General features: G+C 38.8%; 1 protein-coding gene across 2 annotated transcripts in view; it reads left to right on the top strand.

The window, feature by feature from the left end:
* Positions 1–3,134: 3,134 nt before the first annotated feature.
* The window catches only part of Zc3h12c (zinc finger CCCH-type containing 12C), a 54,966-nt gene continuing 32,345 nt past the window's right edge, over positions 3,135–25,755 (top strand). Inside the window, exon 1 of one of the 2 annotated variants that reach the window (XM_051197466.1) lies at positions 3,135–3,339. In XM_051197466.1, coding sequence (XP_051053423.1) covers positions 3,316–3,339 — 24 coding nt within the window. In that variant the 5' untranslated portion in view covers positions 3,135–3,315. Of the gene's footprint in view, positions 3,340–3,673; positions 3,817–25,755 lie in introns of those variants that run through there. The other variant, XM_051197465.1, reaches the window with a different exon arrangement.

Below are 25,755 nucleotides of genomic sequence, written 5' to 3'. Positions count from 1 at the left end.
CACATTAAATGATGTTTCCTTTCAACATTCAAACTTCCTCTGAACCTGTGAAAACAGTTTTGTTTATTTCTCTTTCCTTACAAGGAAGTATAGCTTGGGGTAAAGAAGATGACATAAGTGGGTTGCAGGAAGCCTATTTAACCCAGAGCCATAGAGTTATTTTTATTAGAAATTTTCTGTCACCACTATTTTACAAAAATGAGCCATCATACCTGATTACTTAGTAGTGGAGACCATGTTAAATTTTCGTATTTTTCTCTTATTAGCAGATAAATGACTCTCCTAAACTATCTGCCACTTTAGATAACACTATGCCATTCCTACATGCAGAACCTGGTATTATCTCAAATGCACATATGAAACAGAATGATTCTGAACTTTAGACGTAGTTCCTTTCACCCTAACTTTGCCTTTACTTCAGGCTTCACATTACACTCATTTGACACTATCTCCCCCTTTTCAACTCCATCTCTCCAGTGAGTGTGCACCCAGATATCCATGAGGCCTGTTTTAAGACACACACTAGCATGCCTCTTCCTTTCCTCTTTCACTTTGCAGTTTGCATCATTAGTTCATGTTAGTTCTATCATATGAGCTTCAAAAAGTGCTTCCCATTGCCCTCTCACCATCCCATTAACATAACAGCTTTGTCTTCCTAAAATAAGACATCTTCCAATAGATCATCTTAAATCTGACAGATTCTCCGCTGGTTTGTAGACTACATGGAACCAAATATCTACCTACATCTTTCTCCCTTTTCCTCTCTTCCATCCCTCCTTTCTTCCCTTTTCTGTTTTCACAAATCTCTTTGATTCTTCCCTTCTGCCCCTCTCCAGCCTTTTCTTTGGATCTCTGTTCCCCCAGACTTCCCTAATGTTGTCCTTGGATATGATAGTTATCTCCCTACTCATCAGAATACTATTGGCCCATCATATCTCCCTCAGACTTCCCTTTTCAAAGCCCAGGGTTATCTTTGGGGTTCTTATCTCCCCAGCTAAATAACAATGTGACTGAGGGCAGTTATTGCATCGTATTAATATAACAGGTCTTAATTCTAGAGTTGAACTCTTAAACTGTACTTCTTGCCCTCTTGGTTATCTGGTGATTATAATCCTGGTCTCAGTTTTCTCATCTGCAAAAGGGGAGATTATGGCAGGTAGCCCTCCATGTTGGGTTTGTGGGCCTTATGCAAGAAAGCATATGCAAAGACTAGTATTTGGAATTTTGTAATCATCCAATAAATATTATTTTTTTACAAATAATATTCACCTTATCTCCAAAGTACTTAATGGAGGGCCCTGATCTTGAACTTGGCTGAGTCAATTGCGGGGCATAGGGCAAAAGAGCAAGGCTGTGTGTGTAGGACACTGTAAAATGGAGAAACTTCCTGGCATCACTAAAGTCATGTCATGGTGCTAGGACTTACTGTTGTCTGCCAGCCAAATTCTTTCTAAGTCCTTGCCACCCTCTTAATCCCGCTCCAAAAATTTCTGTGGGTTTGGCCCGGTGTAAAGGGGCTGCCTTCCCAGAGTATTCCAACTTCCTGCCAAAAATCTGACCTGCTGCAGAGAGCAGATTGCTAGTCTTCCCAGGGTCGCCAACGCAACACTAAAACTATGGACCACTAACGCCAACCTCCTGTCTGCCATTTTACTGAATAGGCCTCAAGACTGGTCTCTGAGAGTGAAGAATGGGCTAAATTAGACACCCTGCTTTCTTCTTCTCTCTGGCTGGGAAGGACCATGGGCATCCTGGGAAGGATTCTTTCAGCTGGGACCTCTTCAAAACTTCAAGTGCAATAGATGCGATGGAGATAGGCATGCTGCTCAACTGAGCCACGAAGGCAGATTTGGTATTTTGTAAAAGGGGAAAAAAGAAACATTAAACTATACAGTTTGAGCTTCAATAAACATAATGAATGCTAGTACATTAAGTAGTCCGAGGTCCAGGCTTAAATGATCTATGTCCCATTGAAAACAACTCAGAAAGGCAATAAAACAATTCTAATAAAGGCGAAAAGTCTAACCAAAGGCGCCATAGGCCAGTCCTTAGACAAATACGTGCTTTGTGTGCAACACATAAGATCTTTCTTCTATTCAAGTTGTATAAAATTTTAGAACTTTGATTGTCTGACGATAAACTATATCACAATACCTAGCTCACCTGGCTGTAGTGGCAATTTCATGAGATAAGGAAACTGCTGGTGATGGCACATGGTCCATTACTATCTTTTCCTCCTGTTCCAGAATTAGATGCATTCTTGCCCAGCAAAGGGTGAGAAGTGAGGCTCCTGATAACATTTCCATAAGCGGATGAGTAAGATGGTGGGAGCATTTCCGAGAAGTTGACCTAGATTGAACTAGGTGTTGTTCATAGAATGCTCTATGCTCAAAGCTATTCACACGTGTCTACCTCAATCACCTCAATGCACAGGGCTGCTTGCTCCCAGCCCAAAGAGATCTGAGCTTATCTTGGGTTTAACCTCAATCCTCAAGTGATTGCCATTTCCAGCAAAGCCAGTTCCCTAGCTGAAGGAAGCCCTTCCCAAAGGGTGAAATCCCTACAGCTTCATTTGTTTAAATTCCCTTACTAGTTTTATTGCCCAGGGTGTGGTGTTTGTCGTCGTCGTCCCCCCCCCGCGCCCGCCCCCATTTCAGGGTATTAATAATAAGTCAACAAGAAGGAACATGCCCAGAGAAAGCAACGCGATTTCCTTGACTGCCCAGGACATGAGTTGAGCTAGTGCAGGGTGGAGATGAGGTAGTCAGTTCAAGAGGCACCTTCGGGGGCGCAAAACGGGACTGGAGAGGAGGGATCCAAGACCCCAGGGTTGGGCCCGAAGGGGAAAGCGCTAGAAGGGAGGAGGCTCGAGTAGAGCCCGACAGGTTCCAGCAGCTCCCCTCACCCCTATCCACGCCTCCCGCCGCCCCCCCCTCCCCGGCTCCGGGTTTCCTGTTTCAGTTCTCGGCGTTCTCCAGCAGCAGGTGCTGGTTTGCCAAGCTACGCTCCAGCGGCGGCGAAGGAAGGCGAGCGAGCGGAGGGGAGGAACGCTGCACGCGGCGGCGGCTGCAGCGGCTCGCGGCGGGCGAGCGAGCGAGCGAGGAGCGCGGCGGCGGGCGGCGGAGCCCCAGGGCGCCCGAGAGCCGCAGCCCTGGCGTGCGGTCCGCCCTGCGGGCAAGCGGGCCGGCGGTATGGGGGAGCGTCGCGCTCGGCCCGAGCCCTAGCGGCGGCCGTGGCGGCCCGGCGCTGAAGCGAGAGGTGGCCGCCTGGCAGAGGGGGGGCCCGGGGCCGGCTCGGCTTCCAGAGCATGTCGTGATGGCTGCAGAGAAGACACTGCAGGTGGGTGGCGCGGCGGCCGGCGGAGTGTGTGGAGGGCGGGAGTGGCCGCGGTCGCCTTCGTTGCCGCCGTCCTCAGTGCGCCCGGCTCCCGAGCCAGCCGGGCGAGGGGAGGCCCGCGGGGCGGGGAGGCCGCGCCCGAGCGCCCGCCGAGCTCAGGATCCGCCGGGGCCGGAGCGGCCGCGTTCAGGGAACTCCAGGCCCAGGCGGCCGCTCCGACCCCCGAGGTCGAGTGGTCCAGTGCCCGGCGCTCGGGAACGCCGAGCGGGAAAGCCGAGCGCATCCTGCCCGCGGGCGGCGCCGGCCCCGCGGGGAATTCGGGCGAGGTGAAGCCGGGCCCGGCGGCCTAGAACGCCGGTCCTGTGGCTCCCGCCCGCCCGAGGGCCACCGCCAGCGAACATGGAGGCGGGCCCGGGCGCCGCGGAGGGAAACGGACCCGCCGCTGTGATCCTGCCGCTCGGACCCTCGCGCGCCGGAGGGGTGAGGCGTCACCCGGCTTCTCCATCCAGCCCCCCGCCTTTCGCTTTCACTAGCCATCCTGCCACCCGTCCTCCCCTGGCGGGTCTTCGGAAAACCCTTCACCCTTCGTCCAGGTCCCCTGTCCGTCCTCAGCCTCCCGCCCAAAGCCCGCGTCCATTTCTGCCAGGCTCATTTTTAACTCCCTGCGACAAGGGATTTCCTTAACTTGGAGAAACGAGCCCCGCTTTTCTTCCCTATACTGTTTCATCCTTTATTGTCCCTTAAAGTCCTCACAAACAGCGGTTGCTTCCCAGTACTGATGATTCTGACTGGGTTTCCTGCTGCTTTGGGTATCCGTTAACAACTCGGGGGTTTGTGTTCTCAGTTTTGTGATAGAGATGAAACCGTAATCCACATTCAGGGAAAGTTCTCCTATTGGTTGCAGGACTATCTTGGAGTATCTCCAGCTCCATCAGGCGCTTATTGATTCAGATTTCTTTTTCTTTCTTTCTTTCTTTTTTTTTTTAAGCCGCCTTAGAATAGATAAAGAGATAACTGGGGCCAAGCGTTATATATTTAGAAATCTGAGAAAGTTGTACAGTTCTTCACTCATTTCCTTATTGAAATTTTTGTTCTCTGCTTCAAATATAAACAGAAAACAGGAGACATGCCTCAACACCCCCCCCCCCTTTTTTTTTTCCTTTTGACTTTCCAAGACCCATTAAAAACACTACAGCCAGGAACAGTGGGACACATGCCTTGTGATCTCAGCACTCATCTGAAGCAACAGGATTCTAAGTTCGAGGCTAGCCAGGGCTGGATAGGAAGATGGGTACAAGGGCATGACCAGTTTAGTCTCCTACATGTATAATTAACTTTGCTTACAGTTTCTTAATCTTGGTATTCTCTGACCTTTGAATAGATAACCTCACTAAAGATTTATAAAAACGAATCTTAATGTTGGTCCAAACCCAAATATTTTTCTGTTCATGTCTTACGTTTATCATTCTAAATCTGTCTACTTGAAGGTACCATAAAGACCTCAAAGTGGTCTCTGTATGTTGAATCTGAATCCATGGTTTTAAATGATTGAATATTTTTCTTTGAAGAATCACTTTTACTTTCAAAGTAAGTTGCAGTTTTTCTAGTATCTGCTCATTAAGAAGAGACACACACCTTTAATCCCAGCACTTGGAAGGCAGAAGCAGGCAGATGTCTGAGTTCTAGGCCAGACTGGTTTACATGGCAAGTTCTAGGCCAGCCAGGGCTACAAAGTATGCATCCTTGTCTTCAAACAAGCAACAAAACCAGAAAACATCGTAAACAAAATAAATGAGCATTTTCTTTTCTTTTTGATGTTTAGGTTGAACTCTCAACATCCTGAATGCTAGGTTTTCTCTCTTCTTTTCTTCTTTACACTCCCCCCCCCCAATTCAAGTCAGGGTTTCATGTTCCTCTCTGTATTACATCTCTGGCTACCTCCTGTCTCCCTAGTGATTAAAGGCACATGCTACAACTGCAAGGCTTTTTTTTTTTTTTTTTAAACATGCTAGGTTTGTATCTCTTAACCCAGTTTGAGTGACAACAGAGAAATCAGTATTTTAACTTATATTTAATAATGAAAGCCTAATGAAACTATTTCAGAATAATGGAAAATATTAAAGAATGGGAAATAGAAACTTGGAAAGTTTATGTACCAAAAGGAGTTTTTAGTAGTCACTTCCTTTTACCAATTTTTTAGATGATCACAACAAAAATATCCTGTTTTATATTTTGAGCTTCTTTGGAGATGTTTTAGTGGATTACAACTGTCAAATTGGACCCCGAATGATTAATAGAAAATGTATCTTTAAAACATTTTTTCTAGTTTGAATTTGAATTTCCTTGTCATTATCTGAGTTCATGATCCTTACATTTAACTACTGTATATGTCTAAAAGTGCTGTTGTCAATATCTGCTTGGTGGTCTGTTTTTAATTAAGTTTAGAAGAGTTCTTTCATTCTGATTTGAAGTTTTAAAGAAACAAGATGTTAAGGGAACTTTTAAAAAATATTTTTAATGTTAGACTGTAAAATTATAAATTGATCTGCCAGTTATTGCTCATTGGAAGTAGTTTCATTGTTAAATAATCATTTAGGTGTGGAGTAAGGGCCCTAACCTCTAGAGGTCTTCTTTTTACTAACAGGCAGACATGATACTTAGTGGAAGTCCCTAACCCTGTGAATGAAGCAGCAGGAAATTCAGATTCTGTGCAAGGACTCAAAATTAGTTACAGGTATCTAGGATGGAGTGAGAGTCATGTCCTAGAACTCTGATGGGAAAGCAGAGTGGCTTGTCTAGGGCATGTGGTAGACATGTGGGAATGTTTGTATTAGGAACGAAAATAGTGAGTGAACATTTATTGAAAGAGGATTCTAGGTTTAGCCTTCGACTGTTGCTTGACCTGCAGTGTACTGGTTGTTCCAAAAGTACTTATAAGCCTTACAGACCTGCAACATTCAACTATAGTTAGCAATGATAGAGTGAGGGTTTCAACCTGCTTCGTCCCTGTTGTGACGGTATTAAAGTCTTCTAACCTAGTACATTGTCCTGCATATTATTGTTTAGGTGAAATGATGCAGTAGCATCATTCTTGGGAGTTTGTTTTTAAGAAGGCAGAGCATTTTCCCATATATTTAGAATTATATTATTTGAAGAATTGAACCTCCCCTTTCAATTCCTATAATAATATGCACCAAAATTTACTTACTGTATTAACAATACTTCAAACAATGTTATTTTATGTAATCATCCTCCTGCTCTCAGACTATTATGTTGTTCCTGATATTTCAGTATCATAATTCTTGGAATGAGTATCTCAGTAAAAATATCTTTTCAGTGTCTGTGGTTTAAGAATATACTTCTAAAAATAATTATCAAAAAGAATACGTTTTGACCACAGGTTGTATTGCTTTGTAAACTCACTAACAGTGGAAGAAGTCTGATTTCATTATACTTTAATTAAAGAGTAACTTTGAAAAATCTTTGACAGTAGGCTGGAGAGGTGACTCACTGCTTGTACTTGCTGCTGAACCTGATGACCTGAGTTTAATTTGTGGGACCCACAAGGGGGAAGGAGATAACTAGCTCCTACAGGCTGTCCTGTGACCTCCCATGAACACTGTAGTGTGCACATGTAAATGGATAACTAGAGGTGTTAAGAATTTAGGTTCAGGGGATGGGGATTCACTCTCTAAGTAGCTATGCAGATTGTGTTAGATGTGGGATGTGTGAGGAGTTAATTATTTTGATTCACATCAATGTTGTCTTCTCTATTTGTTAGTAGCTACTCCTTAGTGATACCATCATTCACTTTCTGTAATGTGCAGATATCAGCTCTGCATTGTGAAACAAAATTACAGCAAGCTAACCTTATAGCTAAAAAGTCGGTGTCAAAAGTCCTAGTGGATGTGTCTAACATACTACCCACATGAGACCCAGGATGGCTAAGAGTGAAACCCAATACAATATTGTAGACTTGCTTCAAATGAGAGTTTGTGTTTTGCATTATTTTTGGTAACTTCAATTGTGTAGTTCTCAAGCTATGTAGATATGTTGTATGTCAATGTGTCAGAAGTTTGGACATATCTGGTAAGGATGCTCGAATAGTATAGGCTGACAAATGAAGGTTTGTATTGTATGGAAAAGGCACATGAAGCCTTTGGCATCAGCTAACCCTAGCCCTGTCATTTTCCAGTTCATCCTAAGTAAGAATCTAAATTTTATTTGTTTCTACCCAGTCCCAACTGTCTACTTTGTAGCCTTGCTTTGTATAAAATAATGAGGGCAGGTGAGATGGCTCAGTGTTCAAAGGTGCTTGTGTCCAAGACTGATGTCATGAATCAAGAACCTACATAGTGGAGGGAGAGAACCAACTCTCTTAGGTTGTCCTCCAACCTCCACAAATATTTCATGGCATCTGTGTAGCTGTGTGTATCAAGTCTTTCTCAGTTCCACCAGCCACCTCCTGAAATACAACATAGAGAATTTAATTCATTATCAAAGCTTGGCCAATAGCTTAGGCTTATTTCTAACTAGCTCTTAAAACTTAAATTAACTGGTATCTTTTAAACTACTTTCTTTTTTTGTTTGTTTGTTTTGTCTTTTTGTTTTTGTTTTTTCTTTTTTTCTTTTTTTTTTTCCGAGACAGGGTTTCTCTGTGTATCAGTCCTGACTGTCCTGGAACATGCTCTGTAGACCAGGCTGGCCTTGGAATCACAGAGATCCTCCTGCCTCTACCTCCCTCGTGTTGGGATTAAAAGCATGTGCCACCAACACCCGGCATGTAATAAAAATCTTAAATGAATGAAAAATGCTAGATGAGTCATTAAGTTACTAAGAGAAAACATTTAACAGTGCCATTGGTTTGATTTTATTTATTTATTTTGCTTTTTACTTAATCTCTGGCTCTTAGTTGTATTAGGAGTAATTGCAGTTGCAAGATGTAAAACTTCTGTAAAATCAAGTTTTTATTGTTACAAATATATGAGCTTGTATTTTTGGGTTTTCAAAAGTCCTGTAGCTCTATTACTTTATGTCTTTTAGGATGAAGCTAAAATTAGTTTTTGTTCTTAGTCATTTGTACTCATTTCCTATTCAAAATTATGTGGGCTTAATTCTGTAATTTAGTCTGTTTCAGATCTTGGCTTTTACTTCATAATTTATTTTCATTGTTTCACACACTTATATTCATACATTGAATGATTTGCTCACATATTTGAAGCCATCTCATTGTAACTTACCCTTTTAAAATATTTGTGTCATTTTCTTTGGCCTGAGTTGATCTTAGGAATTACTTAATTTTAATATGACTAGTACAGCCATAAAAAAACTTGAAATGCACAATAAATAGTCTGTTTAGATGAAACATTATATTATCCCTGTTTTTGCTAAGATAAAAGAAGTGCTTTGAGTAACACAAAAGTCACAAGTTTAAAGTCAGTTAAAGTTAGCAATGCCATACATAGGAAAATTGTCTCTAATAAAGAGGAGTGTTTTCTAAACAATTATACTTTTATAACTGCAACCTATCTCTTAAACTTGTTTGCAGTTTCATATTTTGGCATATTTTATCATATTTATAAAGCATAGAAAAGGTGTAAGTTAATTATGAAAACCACCTATAGTTCTCACTTAGAGATAATTAAAATGTTAGTGTCCTTATTTTTATTTTATGATCCTGTTAATCAGTATAAGCACGTCCTTTTAAAAATGTGTAAGCACTGTCTTGCTCTTCATAAGAAATTTTCCTGTGTCATTCAGTATTCCTTTCAGTCAGAGGTTCTCAGTCTGTGGGGTCCTGCCCCATTTGTTGGTAGACTGACCTTTTCATAGGGGTCACCTAATACCATTGCAAAACATAGATATTTACATGATGATTCATAGCAGTAGCAAAATTATAGCTATGAAGTAGCAATGAAAATAATTTCCTGGTTGGGGTCATCACAACATGAGGAACTGTATTAAAAGTCTAAGCATTAGGAAGGTTGAGAACCACTGCTTTAAGGGATTATTTTTACTGCCTGGATGACATTGAGCAGATTCAAATATTGCAATTGAAAAAAAAGAATCAAATAAGATTAGAAATGAAAAAAGAAACATTATAGCTGATAACACAAACATAAAAAGAGATTACTGTGGTCTATTATGAAAAACTGTGTGTTAACAACTAGGAAAGCCTAAAAGAAATGTATACATTTCTGGACACATGGATTCTGACCAGTTTTTGCCCATAATAAACAATTGTGGGAAAAAATGTCTGTATAGAGATCTGTGCCTCAAGTGTGTTACATATGAATTTCTTTTTTATTTTTGTTATTTTTAATCATTTGAATTTGTGTGAGCGCATGCACACAAGTGTACAAGTATCTTCAGATGCCAGAAGAGAACACCAAATGCTCTAGAGTGGATTTCCAGGCAGTTGTGAGTCACCTGGTGAGTGCTGGAAACTGAACTCGGGCCTCTTAACTGAGGAACCATCTCTCCATCCTGTATCTTAAACTCATTTTCTGATATATGATCATGGCAGCTGATCTCTAGAGAAGTTACACTAATTGGTACCCTGTTAGCCATGTATTAATATCCATTTCTAAGCACCCATCGTTTGTGCACAGGGTTTTCACATGGCCTCATTGATTTGCTAGACCTTGGTGGACATATAACTGAAAAGTTTATTTTATGGATAGGGAGACTGAGGCTGAGCTCCTGTTGAGCTGCTGCATGGTATGTGTGTGATTTGGGACAGGTTTCTTTTTCATCTCCCATAAGTCTCAGGTTCCTGCCTGTCAAGTGGTGGCAGTAACAAGTTATCGTGATATGAGTGTTGGAAAGGATTGATGATATACACTGAAGCCTTAGCTATCTATCATCGTTTACTATGAACAGTTTCTCATTATACATAATATGGTAATGTGGGCATCCTGTAATTTGAAATCAGAAATGCTCCAAAATGCAAAACTTCTGAGTGTTAACATGTGCCCCAAGTTAAAAATAAAAAAATTGCCTGCTATGAAAATGTATTTTATGAATAAAGTGATTAGAATGTAATATGTAACTATATGTTTAATGTAATAGCCTCTTACTCAACTTGTTACATTTGTTATTTATTGAAAAGATAAAGTTAGAAGGTAAAGTAAAATGCTCAGCTACTTTTTTACTGGTTCCTTACAGACACATTCATTTCCCAAATCATTGCTTTCCCTATAGCCTTTAGGCATTGTTCATCAAACCTTCTAAGAGTGAGAAATGCAGTTAGCAAATCCTAACCTTATATTCCTTAATGAATGCTCTTTAATTTTTTTTTACATAATGGGTTGAACTTTCTCCCACAAGAGACTGAGATAAGCTACTTATGTCTCCCCTTCCCCCATATACTAATGCAGAGGAAGGGAGTTTCAGAGAACCAAGGAGATTCAGAAACCAAGAGAAGCCTAAGATGTGATTCAATAAGCTGCCCTTATTACTCTGCTGTTTAAAGAAGCCTTCATACTTTAAAGCCTCATTCTTTTAATCCTGCAAGTATCCTAACACTCACTGATCTTTCTTTGGGAGTTTTGATTTTTGATAGAAGGTGGCTGTGGGGTGGCAGATGGCAGGCAGCTGAAGTGCTGAGAGGTTAGAGAAGGGCTAGGAAAGGAAGCAGAGTAAACACCACACAGCAGGTAACTGCCTCTCCAAAAGGCTGGCTTCCCTGATAGAGGCCTTCTCTGCTTCACTCCTCACTCCCAGGTGGTCCTGCGTGTTGCAGAGCCTTGAATGGAATGCAGAGCTGAGGTGGAAGACTGATTTTAGCAAAGAATTACATGGGAGCCATTGGTTTACTAAAATAGTCAAGTCTTAGTCCCCCTCTCCATGCATGCAGGCCTCCATTCATGTGTGTGCATGTACTCACCTTTAATTGTTGAAATCCTCTTCCTACTTTAAGGTTCCTGTCCCCACCTCAAAAAGGAAGAAGGGAAGAGTTGCTCCTCCTTTTGAAGCTATTCCTACCCTCTCCTATCGTCCCTTAAAAAAAAAAAAAAAAAAATTAATGTTTCTGCAGTTTAACTCTTTCCTACCAAACTTATATCAACTCTTCTGTACTATACACTTTTTTTTCCTGTGCAAGGAATTGAATCTAGGGCCTTATGCATGCTAGACAAGCACTCTACCATTGAATTGTTTCCAAGAGTTCTTAACATGTGTTTCATTGATTCCCCAAAAGGTCAGTGTGTGTGTAAGCATGTGCACTCTCTCTCTCTCTCTCTCACACACACACAGAGAGAGAGAGAGAGAGAGAGAGAGAGAGAGAGAGAAGTAAAACAACCTTGAAAGAGTTAAGGCAGCTTTATTAACCTTTGTAACCTGTCTGAGTCACTCTGCATAACTCTTTCTCATGACAGACATGCAAATAAGTGAATTTATGAAGTTTGGTGTTGGTGGTGCATGGCTTTAATCCCAGCACTCAGGAGGCAGAGGCAGGCAGAGCTCTGTGAGTTCAAAGCCAGCCTAGTCTACAGAGTGAGTTCCAGGACAGCCTCCAAAGCTCCACAGAGAAACCCTGTCTCGAAAAACAAAACAATATATATATTGAATGTATTGGATACTGGCTTTACCTCTCATTTGCTTTGAATTTCTAATTGTGGCCCATGTTATTTTCTTACTTTTCATCAAGGTATTACTTGTACAGACTTGCAATAAAGTTTAGTCAACTAGCTGACATATATAATTTATATGTTCTGAATTTTAGTTAAATGATTAATAAAATAGCTAGTCATTGTTGGATATCTTGCAAATCACATGATTCCTTAGGGATTTTTTTTTTTTTTTTTTTTTTTTTTTTTTTAAGACAGGGTGACAGGGTTTCTCTGTGTATCCTTGGCTGTCCTGGAACTCACTCTGTAGATCAGGCTGGCCTGGGACTCATAGAGATCCGCCTGCCTCTACCTCCCAAGTGTTAGAACTAAAGTTGTGTGCCACCACCACCTGGCTCCTTAAGGTTATTTTTAAATACATATCTGAGGGAAATATTATAGTTTTGACTTCTCAGTAGTTAATTTGTAGGTCCATGAAGAAAGGTAACTGAAAAGTATGGCAAATAGCAATTTATTGCCTTAGGAAACTTCTGTGGCTAGAAATGGCAAGGTTAATGAGATTGTACATAGGTAGGAGGGAATAGGTGCTCTTAGTCTGTCTACAGTCATGAACTTTAAAGAAAAAATTTTATTATCTACCATCTATATCATTAAACTGAAACACATGGTGGTGTTTTATTTCCCTAGAAAAACACTAGTTTCCTTTTAGGCACTTGCAATATTGTCTTGTAATAGTAATTTCATTCTTTCTCTCTGCCAGTCTCCCCCTTTTTCTCCCTCTTAGACAGGCTCTCACCATGGGCTTTGGCTGACCTGGAACTCACTATGTAGATCAGGCTAGCTGTAGATTCATAAGGGTATACCTGTGTCTACATCCCTAGTGCTGGGATTAAAGGCTTGTGTCACCACACCTGGCCCATCTACCATCTTTCCCCTTATTCCTGCTCATCAGTAAATTAATATATTTCTTCTTTTTTATTTAATTTATTATTTTACATGTCGAACCCAGTTCCCTCTCCTTCCCTCCCTCCCTCCCTTTTACCCTCTCTTCCCCCTCACATGCACCCTGACCCTCCCTCCCCTCCCATCCCCCACCCCAATTCCACATGTAGGGCAATGCCATGCAGGTGGGGTCATGTAGATCTGTCAAGTCATTTGAAGTAGAGACTACTTCTGTCTCTAGGTTAAGGCAGTATCCCTCCATGGGGGATGTGTTTGCAAGGTCCTTTTTTGTACCAGGGATACATCCTGGTTCCACTGTAAAATACTGGTTGACAACAATTTTTATACTTTTTTTTCTTCACCAGGGTACTAACATTTTCTAACTAAGCTTACCAACTGAAGTCTTTCTGGCAATGTAATATTGGTGTTTCTTATAAAACAACACTCTGTATCTTTGGCTTTTCTGAACTAAATGTTACATCTTTTTCCCTTGAGAAACATCATTCTAGATTATTCTTTTTTGTAAATTCATGTAATGTGATATCACGAATAAAGGAATATGACAAGCCATGTGAACTCTCAGGCATTGGATTTTGTGGTTCTTAAATGTGGTAAGAATAGCTAGTGAGATGCAATAATAGGCTTTCCCTGAATGATGTTCTTTCTTCTTAATTAATTAATAAGGAGAGTAGAATCATTTCCATTTGAATCTAAGCAAATAGTGTAAGCTATTTGATTTCTTGGCTCTTTAAACAAGTCAGGAGTGGGACTTGTTATTTTTTCTTCTGTAAAGAGAGAACCTTAGCACTTATTTCACTGAGAATATCTATAAATTAAGCTTTCTACTTTTTTTGTACTATAGTTTCACTTAACAAACATTTGAAAGTATATGCTTCTGCTTTTACTGTGTAACAGGAACTATTAAAAGATTATATATATATATATATATATATATATATATATATATATATATATATATATATCCCACTTCTCCTTGCAGCATTCCTATTCTAGCAATTGTGTTGAAGAACTGAGAGGTGACAAGTATCTTCTCTAGGTACTAGGTTAGCTTGGGACAAGGCATTGATACAGTATTGTTTCTTACATTTATAAACTGTAAATTTGTAATTTATTCTCACCTTGCTCATCCTTTTCTCACTAGACTTCATGTTGCAGTTAACTCTATCCCAGAATTTATAGTAAGCATGCAGAGACAAACCAGGATACCAGTGAATCATCTTTAGAAATAGTGGTGCCTAAATAGGAACAAGTAGGTCTGCTCATTTTTATGGCATTGGCCATTGAGAGATGTTGTTGAATGAAATAACTATATTTCTTTCTCTTTTACATCAGTAAACACTGGAGCCCATGTGTAGCAAATGGATAAGTTACAGAAATGACAAGTCCTCCTGTGTGTTTATATTAGATAGCATAGTAACATATTCATGTTAATGAGTTAAATAAAAACGTACAAGATCATGTTTGGTATTGAGTTAGGAGCTCACCATGTAGTCTAGGGTCCTAGAACTTGTGACCCTTTTACTTCTGCCTGTAGTGTGTGATCTTCTTAATAGATCATTTTAACACAATCAGCATTCCTTGTTTTCTCCTAAACCTTTGGTAAAGGAGAGAATGTATTTCTAGAAGTTTTGCAAGGCTGTATGTATGTAGTATGATGTGCATGTGATATGAAAATAAAACTAATACTGCATGTCTGGTTATTATGCATCTAACACTATTCTAAGGGTTTGGTCACATTAATTTTCAAAATAACCATGTCATATGCCATTATTTTCCACAAATTGGAATACCTAAACATGAAGAAATTAATTTGCCCAAGACCATAGGTAGGTCAGTAGATAAGTTGATAGACACATACACACATGCTCTCTCTTAGTGAATTATTAGTAAATATGATCTTCCAACAAATATTTGCATATATAACTATATTTTTATATAATATGTAATATTATAAGAACCCAGACATTCCTACTATAGGGTACCAGGGTCAGCACATTTATGCATGTATAAACTTGCATATGTATGCATGCACATTGTTCTTTCATATTACAGTACAACTAGTCAAGTTATGAGGTAGATATGAAAGTTAGTTGGGAAGAGGGACTCTGATTCTATATACTTGGAACACTCAGTAGTCACAGGGAAACACTAAAGAACAAGTTGAGTTGTAGTTTTAAGTTTCATGTCTACCAAGCACATTCTAAGACATCAGTAATAGCTAATCAGAAGATGTAAGGGGAAGAACAGCAGAGTATTTTAAGACAGGTTTCTTGAGAAATATTTGACCCCATAAAGGACTCTGTAGAAAAATAAAGGAAACTTGAGTGGATTTGGTGTAATCAGTGGGGCTCCTTATAAAGTGCTGCTGTAGTAGGGTCCCTGGCAATAGCTCTTGCTGGAAACTATGTCAAAACAACTAATACATATCTGGAAGCATGTACACACAACTGTGGCCAGGACATGAAAAGAATGTGTACATATAGTGTATTCAGTCTGTTGTAGTAACAGTATTTCTTTTATGGTCCATGTATAGAAATAGATAAAAATTAATGGAAGATGGCATAAAGAAATAGGCCCAAGTTTTATGATATGGACCTGGCCTAACACCCCTCTATTAAAACCTATGGTTTCCCACCTCAGAATAAAGGACAAATTCTTTCTGTGACCTACTACCTGGGACCCACAGCCTTTATGATCATGTAGACTGCCTAAATTGGAATCTTCAAGGTCCTAGTTTGATTCAAATGCAGTGTCAATTTTTTGAGAAGCACAGCTCTTTAACACTCTAGCTTCCTTGGCCTTAGTTCTAATTTCTCGTTGCCTCCCCTGCCCCTCCATACATGTGATAGAAGAAAAGAGGATACACTTTGACCCTGTGGTATCCTTAATGCAAGACACTGAGGACATACTCAGTTTAGAGGAAAGCCAATGTTAAAAAGTTTAGGGCTAGAGGAATGAATTTTCAGAAAGGAGAGAAATTACACTGGATTCATGTGATTCATTTTAGTTTTGTTATATAAAGTTTCCACAGTAATTAACTAGAGAATATGGAACCATTGTCTGTTGAGGATACATTCTAAGACTCTGATGGATGCCTGAAATTTCAGATAGTGCTGAGTGCTATAGACAGACATCATTAGATCTCTAAGAGCAATCAAATAATGAGCCCTCTTTTAATTTTGATATAGTTATGATTATTTTTTGTAACCTGTCTGTTTCACCAAGCAGCTTTAGTTTGCCTTGTAGAATTAATTAATACAAAAGAATACAGACATGCATGTGGCTTTTAAAAGACCTTCTGCTAGCTTTGCATATCAGCTAAGTATCAATCCAAGAAAAAGACAGGCTGTAGTGCTACCCCAGTGAAGGCTGCAAAACCATGACTTCAGAGAAGTATTACAGCCCTGGGAGTCTTGGGCTTCCTTGAGTGTTAGCAGCACCAGAAACCCTACCTTGACATGTTCATTCTGTCACATAGAAATAAAATCTTTTGCTCCCCCTCCTTTTTCCCTCTCCTCCTCTCCCCTTCTCTTCCTCCCTTTTCCTTTTTTCTGAGACAGGGTTTCTCTGTAGCTTTTTAGAGCCTGTCCTGGAACTCACTCTATAGACCAGGCTGACCTGAAACTCACAGAGACCTGCCTACCTACCTCTTGTGTAAAAGTGAGTCTTGAATGACAGGTGTGATCAGGATAAGTAAAAGGACACTTCAGGCAGATCTTTTTAAAAAATCTGTACATTTTTGTTTGCTGTCTTTTCCTTGTAAGTGAATTGAGAAATAAGGTTATAGAGCCAGAGGAGGCCCAAATCATAGTCTTGAAAATAAAAACAATCAGAACTTGTGATTTGAAGCTGTTTATCTCTTTAGCCTTAGAGTGATGTCATTGGAAATGACTTTGTCAGGAAGACACTAGGGATAATTACAGAGATAGTTTAAGAAATAAGTCGTCTAGCCGGGCAGTGGTAGTGCACACCTTTAATCTCAGCACTTGGAAGGCAGAGGCAGGCAGATCTCTGTGTTTGGTCTACAAGGGCTAGTTCCAGGATACCCTCCAAAGCCTGTCTCAAAAAAAAAAAAAAAAAAAAAAAAAAAAAAAAAAGAAAAGAAAAGAAAAGGAAAGGAAAAAAGAAAGATAGAAATCTTCTAAGCCTAAGGGAAAGGTTATGCCTCGCCTACCTGGAGGTTATAGGTTATTCGTATCCATAGGAGGACAATGTTGAGAAGAGAAAAATAACCAGGCATTCATTAACTAGAACCTGAATGAATGACACAGCTGAGAAACAGAAGTTGAATAGTTTGTAGAATGCACTGTCAGGTGAGAGCCATGATACAGCTCAGATGTGAAAGTAAGCCAGTGCTGTATTCCAAGGCTGTACATTGGTTGCAACAAAAATTAACCTGAAATGCCTGTTATTTTGATTTAATGTTATTACTGACCATTTTCTTTCCTCCGATTTTGCTAATATCACCTCATCAAATGAACACTCAGCCTACTCCATATAGTTCTGAGGGAACTGCCAGTCACAGCCCCACATACCTCTGGCCACACCAATTGGGTGAAAAGGATGAGCTCATGACCCACAACTGCACTTCTAAGACTGTCTCTTGAATTTGGATAGCTAGCCCAGAATCATCAGATCAAAGCACTCTTGAAAACCTGACAAATCAAACCCTGAGTTCTGTCCTGGTCTTTGTCCTTCCAAAAGGTTTAAATGTTGAGTTTTCTTTGATCCTTGTCTTAGGGTTATTATTGTGATGAAACACCATGACCAAAGTAACTTGGGGAAGAAAGGGTTTGTTTCCCTTATCACTGTTCATCATCAACGGGAGTCAGGACAGGAACTGAAACAGGGTAGGAACCTGAGGGCAGGAGCTAATGCAAAGGCAGTGGAAGAGTGGTGCTTACTGGCTTGTTCCATGACTTGTTCAACCCACCTTTTTATAGAACCCAGAACCACTACCCCAGGGATGGCCCCACCCACAATGGGCTGGGCCCTCTTATCAATCACCACTTAAGAAAATGCTCTAGGGCTTGTCTGAAGCCTGATTGTAGATAGGCATTTTCTCAAGTGTAATTCCCATTGTCTGGGATGACTAGCCTTTATCAAGTTGACATAAAACCAGCCAGCATATGCTTTTTAAATTTCTTTTTCTTTAAAAGTCTGTTTTTACTGTGGATAAAGATTAATATACATTCATTATTTCTTTTTTGTTTTGTTTGTTTGTTTGTTTTTCGAGACAGGGTTTCTCTGTATTGCTTTGGAGCCTGTCCTGGTACTAGCTCTGTAGACCAGGCTGGACTTGAACTCACAGAGATCCGCCTATCTCTGCCTCCCAAGTGCTGGGATTAAAGGTGTGTGCCAGCAATGCCCGGCTACATTCATTATTTCTTAATGTGTTGTTTCCCTGTTTGTTGAAACATCTTACTCCAAAACCCAGGTCAGCCTGAACTCAGCGTTTTTACCTTGTAAGTGTTAGTGCTAGGATTACAGATGTAAGCCACCCATACCTTGTTTCTTCTTCTTCTTTTTTTTTTTTTTTCTTTTTTCTTTTTTTTCCCTACTTGTATTTACTGTTGGTCTTGTGTGGTATTTTTAGGGGCAAGTAAATTTTATACTAAAGATTTTTGATATTTGATTCTTTGTATGAATTGGGAAAGATGTTTTTATTATTAGAACAGTACTGGTATATTTTGTGGCTATAGAGGAAGGAAGATGTATCAGTGATAATTTTAACCTACTTCCCTATCGGCCAACAGTGTTTAGCTTAACAGTGAGAAATGCCAGCTATCTCATTGAGGAAAGTGGGAGCTGAGAATATGTTTGGAATTTGAAATCTGTTGTTTCCATTGAGTTTTGTTTCCATCTGTATTATAATGTATTAGTGTACTTTTTGTTATTTTCTTACTTAGCTGTTTGAGATGAGGTATTTGTAGGTCAATCTGGCCTCCAGTTTGGGATTCTCCCACCCTCCACCTTCTAAGTGCTGAGACATTGGACAGGTGCCACCACAGCTGGCTTCTTGGTATATTGCTGCCCAGCCAATATGAATATTTTCTCAGACTGTGAGCTTTGTTTAATACAAAGTCATTTATATTTGATGATTTACCTTAATAGAAACTTCTGGTTTCATTTCCTATCTCTCCTCACAGTTGGTGTTAAATATAACATATACTTTCTATTACTTTTTATTTTTTTGGATGGATTATACTCAGGGCTGGATCCAAACATGGGCTAATGTTGAAGTTTTCATGGTATGCCTCCTCTTGCTGGTTTTCACTGGGCAAAGGGGCTTATGAGAATGTGTGTTTCTTCAGGATGTTCTAGAATCAGCATATAAAAAGTGATAATTATCAGTTCTTGACAAAGTTGATCCTGTGACTTTAACTGATACTCTGCATTTAGTTCACATAGTGAGTACTGTCAGTGCTGTGGTTCAACACTTCAAATAACATTCAGAAAAATGGTTAATGCATGGAAGATCACATGCCTTCCTAATAGAAAGACAACTATGGCTATGAGTCCTCAGTTCTTCTCTTCCATCTTTTATATTAAGTGTGTCTGTTAGCTTTTATGTTTGTCTGGTTAGTTTGTTTTTTTAAAACCTTGAGAAATAATAACAAATTTTGTGAAAACTTTGTCTTGTAACTTTAGTGGCACAATTGGGGAATTTTGATATAATAATCTTCCCTGATATTGCTGTTGGGATCAAGAGTTCTCATGTATTAAAGAGAATGGTAACATGTTGAGAGAAAGGTAACAGTAAGTCAACTTGAGTCACCTCTGGCCAAAAGACTTGCTTCTAAACACAGCCTCGAAGTACATTTGTTTCACTTTCACACCTCAGAACATGTACAAGGCCTGATTTTCAAATGGTAGATCCACCTTTTGCATTGACAAGTTATAGGGAACACCAAGAACTATGGTGGCTCTTTTTCCCCTGTTACTTTATTTTTATTCCTGTCATATATGTACAGTAGATTTTTGCAATGACTCAAATAGAACTCATGAGGTACAGCTGTTTGAATTTGTCCTGCCATAGTAAGTGGACTAGGCAGGCCTAAGTGACATGTGACTAAAAATGCCAAACTGGGCTCTTTTCACCTACAGATGTTTTAATGTGCTTAACATTATCAAATACTAGCAAAGAAGAGGGTCTAAATATCACAGCAGGATCTGATTAGCTTTTCAGATCACTGCTTTTATTTGCTGTTTGCAAAAAAGCTTAATCCAGTGCTGTAGATGAGGCCTCATGCTGTGCTTTGGGGTAGTTTTTTTCTGTGTGATTCCTCCTTCTCCAGCATTAAAGCTGTAAAGTAGTAACTATGGTAGCAAGTGATAAAGAAAAGGAGAAAACGAAGGGGAAAGAGACTGTCCATTCATATTAGGTAGTTTCCTTTTACAAACAAAAGAAAAAGGCCTTAATATAAATACTTAAGTACAGTTCTTACTGTGTCTTTTAGTCAGTGCTTTGCAACTTTGGTATTTTGGGTTATAGCTGTAATTACTTTGCATGGATTTATGCTGTGTTCATACTTTTTATCTGACTTAGTTAGGCCCTATTGCTTTCAGAGTTGATACTTTTTTGACCTTTTAAGAGCGCTCTGGAAATGGAGGGAAGCAGAGATAAATTCTAATTTTCCTCATTTCTGTGATACTCATATGCTTACCCCAAAGTGAAGCTTTGCATTCTGTATACTAGACATAGTAATTACAGTAAACTGTGATGATAGAGATACTTTATCTTGATTTTCAGTGGACTAATGAAGTTAGATCACAAGTTTAACTGCTTCTGCTATATCACTACAGTGCTTGCAGAAAAAGAATAGTTCTCACTCCAGAAATTAATATAACATCCAGAATCTAGCAGTTTTGTTTTGTTCAAAAATATTGTTGGAGGGCTGACAAGATGGCTTAGTGGGTGAAGGAGCTTGCCAAGCTTGACACCTTGAGTTTGAACACTGAGACCTGCATGGTGGAAGAACAGAGCCAATATGAGAAATGTGTTCTGTGATCTCTGTGCTTCTCAGTCACACACACACATACTAAACACACTTTTCTAAAATTTGGAACAACAAACTTCACTAAAAAATTAAATTGTATTGAGGGAAAACATCCATAGACATGATGATATACAATATCTTTTGTCTTTTCCTTTTCTGTAAACAAATCTCAGGTTTTTAGTGAGCAGGGGGAATGCTTTTAGTGAGATAGCAAAAATGTTAAGTGTCTGAAATAGATCTTTCTCTCATTTTGCAAATATAAAAAAATCTGATTTGTGTTTGAGTGAACTCAAAAAGGACAAGGGCAGAAGTCCCAAACCAGAACTTTCTTTTCCTAAATTTTCACAAATGGTCCCACTGTGAACGACTGCTGTTTGTGTGTGAAAAGGGAAATTGTCTTACATTGCTTACATTGCTTGGTGTACTTTAGTTTTATATTATAGGATTTTTTTTAAAAAAAGTCTGAGCTTTGCATAAATCACTAGTTCTTGGCCTATACTGGAATTATATCTGCATTTCAGTGAAAAGGGAATTGTGTATGTGTGGCTATGCATGTGATTGCATACTTGTGTGTATTGGTTCTGCACTATACAGATGAGTAGTCTACATCACATAGGTAAGTAGAATAGCTGTAGATTTTTCTCAGTAAGGAAACACCACAAAGCCATATGGTGTTAACATTTGGATTAAACGTTTTCACAATACTAGCTCACTCAAGATAGAACCTGTGCAGCACTCAGCAAGTAGTCCACAAGATTATAAGTGGTGTCACATGGAACAGAGAAATAAATTAGGGTCCTTACTTAGTTTATATTAGATGTCCTTCACAATATCCCAGTGTTTCATTTTAGTACTAACACATCCTGAACTTAAATTTCACTATTACAACTTTCAAATTTTATGAAATACATTTTAACAAGTACATTATAAAAGGTTTTGCTTTTACTTAAGCAGGTAGCTGACCAGTATCTGTAATAAGAGGATTTTATATTGCTATTTGACATATCTCATCTGGGCTGGTCTAATGATTTTAAGATGAAGTTTTGTTTAAATGTACAATCTATGTTACTTGTTTTCTCAAACAGACTATTTTACTACATTTCTACATTTTTAGAGACAGGCTTCTCTGTGTAACAGCCTTAGCTGTCCTGGAACTAGCTCTATAGACCAGGCTGGCCTCGAACTCACAGAGATCGGCCTGCCTCTGCCTCCCAAGTGCTGGGATTAAAGACATGTGCCACCACCACCCAGCTGAGAACTATTTTTTTAATTAATTATTTTTGTAAACTCATAAGACTTTTATTTTGCAATTTTCACCGAGTCTCTTTAAATTTTATTATTGTGTAACATTAACAAATACTTTGTTGTTGTTGTTGTTTCTGCTTTATCAAGAATGGATTTCTGTATGTATTCCTGGCTGTCCTGGAACTCATTCTGTAGGCCAGCCTGGCCTAGAACTTATAAATCCACCTGCCTCTGCCTCCCTGAATGCTGGGATTAAAGGCATGCACTACCACCTCCTTTCTAACAAATACTTTTTAAAGTACAGATTTTCCACTATTGCCAGAAAAATAGATTAACTATAACCTTCTGCCTCATTTCACCAGTAACTCATTTATTAAAGGAGATTGCTGCAATTGTTAATTACTACTTTGACACACCTCATTTTCTTTATCTACCAAAGAAAAATGAACACTAATGGACTAGCATATAGCCTCAACTTTTTTGGAAATGTGCAACTTTTACTGCTTTAAAATATAATTGGTTTCTTTGTTTTCCTGCATTAAAAACAAGGAAAGGCTGGTCTGCCCTAGCCAGGTGTTTCTTGTTGGCAGCCTGCTCCCTAATGACTGCTCTCATAGAGCAGCTGCCTACTAGTCAGCTTTGTATGGCCTATTGTTGCTGCACACCCCTCGTTAATACACATGCTGCCCGGGGCAGACCCAAGAATGACATCAACTTGCTTATCTTAGAAACCTACGAACCTGATGCAGGGTTCTGAGGTTGTCTTGCATCTGCCTGACTGACTAATTGTGAGCTCTCTGGCCTGTGATTGGTTGTAGTTCCAACTCAGTAATAGGTTAAGCAAAGACATTGCCATTCCATCTGTTCAACCACTCATTGTTCCTCTTGCCTGCCTGGAAGTCTGCAGCTAAAATTGTGTTGTTACTGCTGAAGCTGCCACAGAAACCAATGTCTTTGTACTTTCCTGAAAACGTAAGTATTCATGCTACTTAGTGCTTTTGGAAGTTAAACTTTGCTGTAAGGGCTATAATTTCATCTCTGTGAAGGATAGGAAGCACCACAAAAGAAAACCTGCAAATGTGTTAGTGCCAGTATACCGGAGAATCTGTTGCTTGCTGTAAAAATATATCTGTGAAGCCGAGTCTTATATTTTTATGTTTGGAGATTTTGCAAATAATTACTTGTAGATTCATGAATGCTTTCAAGCCAATGGACATTACACACAATCATTTGGAGCCTAAGACAAGTTATAAGGAAGTTCTAATATCATGCTAAATAACACATTTAGATTTTATCTTGTCAAATGCCTATGTTTCTTAAGGTATCACTGCTATAGCTAGTTCCTGTGAAATTCTGGTCAGATTCAGTAGATTTTTCTATTGTGTTAAAAGAGTCTAGTTTGCAGAGATAGATTGATACTGATAAATGTTTCCAATAGCTGGTTTTAAAAATGATGATTAAGCATTCAGTTGCCTTGTCAACAATTTCAGTATTCATGTAGAATTTATTTCCTCTCTCCTACGTCTTCTCTTGTGCTATTTTCAGATATTAAATTGAAAATGCCATTCCAGTTACTTTCAAGAGTTCTGTAATGGGGAAGTGAGGAGTAGACAAAGACTTTCATCTGTCAGTTTGGGGGTAGAGGGAAGAACATAAAGGGTTAAAGGGAGGTTTTCATTTCTACCACATGCCCTATTGTGTGAGCATATGCATAAGTCTATTGAAAGTTTTCAGAAGATAGGCAGGCCACCAGTTGCTGGTCTCCTGCAGTTCCAGTAGACATCTGTTGCCCTAGAACATTAACCAATCTGTTCAAAGGGACATCCTTCCTTTGTTAGCTAGAGGGATGCAGACAACAGTGCTCACTCAAATACAATGGTAATTAAATGCGCAAAGACCATAGCAGGAGGTGTTTATTACATATTCATTATTTTATTTTCATTGTTCTCATAGTAGAGCCATTTGGATAACAACCAAAACCTACTTTCATGGCATTGTAACTTTACAAATAATTTGAGGTAACAAGTTTATGGCCTGATATTCTTGCTAACTGTAATGCTGTTAGAATGCTAAAAACTAGCTTTACCTGGTTTGAGTTGAGTTCTTATACAAGTTATCTATTGAGAACTTTCAATCCGTTCACTAGAGGAATTCCAGTATATGTGTAAATTTCAGGTCAGTACCCTTTAAGTCCTAAACCTGCTTTTAGCCACTACAGTTATTTTTTTGACAAAAGAATGAGTTTTCCTTCATTATCTACAAAATTAGCATAATTCATTCTTTTTCAACAAATATTGTTAATTTTTAAATGTCTTTATCAAGAAAAAAGTGAGTTTCTGATATACTATGTAGAGGTAATCAGTGGATTTTTGAAAGTGGAAAGGTCTTTTAGATTATTGTATTTTTGCCTAATACCTTTTGTGTTCAAGAATATAGTGTGTAAATGCCACATATAATGGCTCTGTGATACAAAGTTTACAATTTCTGCTCAGAGTTTCCCAGCAACTCTGGGAGTACAAACTGGTCTGCCTGTGTGTGTGAACAAAGCTTTGACCCTGCTTCTGCATGAACAGAGAAAAGTTACCTTTACCAGTGGAATATTTGTTTGAGTATTACGAATATTTACACAAGCTTGGGTTTGACTGAATAATGCAAAACTTAAAAGTCAAAGCTGTCATGGTTTAGAAATTAAGAAAAATATATTATTCATTACAAATGATAAGTAACACATTGTGTTAAGTGTTTTTTTCTTTTGAAAACTTAGTCATTAAGAGAGAGGCTAAACAGAAGTAAACACCATGCTGTTCTTTATTCTGTAAAGTTTTGTGTGTTAGCTCCTTGTAAGCTTTGCATCTTCTACTACAATTTGTATCTCTTTTAATACTTAAATTTTTATTTAGTAATTTTAAGATAGTGTCAAATTCTGGATTGTTTTTAAATGCCATAGTAAGTCAGGGCAACTTTTTACTGGCTACAACTTGATCAAAGCATAAGATTGAAGCTTTAAATTCCAAATCTTTACCATTTCAGTCAGTATAAATCAGGTTATTTCAAATGTTAATTTAAAACACAGACCATTTACTTTTAACATTGAGAAACATTATTGTATATTATTGAAAAATACTATAAAATGTTATTAAATACTATGTATATGAATTGTTTCAAGTTGAAAATATTAGTATTTTCTAACTTCATTACTAGAAAGAACTATTAAATCACTTAATATTATAAAAACAACAAAACATCCATTTCTTCTTGTCACTGTAACCATGTGATAAATAGAGTACGTAGGAGAACAGATTGGAAAACAACCACTAGTACTTTCTCAAATACTAATTGAAGGTGAAATATAGAAGGATTAATTGAAATGCAGTTTTAGAGTGGTCTGACTTTCTGTTTCAAAACTTTGTAGTGTCTGAGTTTGTCACTTTGAAAAGTAAAAATTAATAAAATCCATATATCCTTCAGTCAGAAATTTTCATCCTAATGTTTTACACGGTCTGTATTTGCTGTGTATTTGCCACGTCCAATATAGGTGCTCTAGCTCAAAACCACAACAAAACTGCTCAATATTAAAATAATATTCCCTAGTTCAACTCAGCAATTTGGTCAGCAAGTCATTATCTTGAATTATCTCACAA

The sequence above is a fragment of the Phodopus roborovskii genome, unplaced genomic scaffold (assembly GCF_943737965.1).
Source record: "Phodopus roborovskii unplaced genomic scaffold, PHOROB, whole genome shotgun sequence".
Taxonomy (NCBI): domain Eukaryota; kingdom Metazoa; phylum Chordata; class Mammalia; order Rodentia; family Cricetidae; genus Phodopus; species Phodopus roborovskii.
Note: the sequence above shows the minus strand (reverse complement) of the source record. Positions and strands in the feature narration are given on the sequence as shown.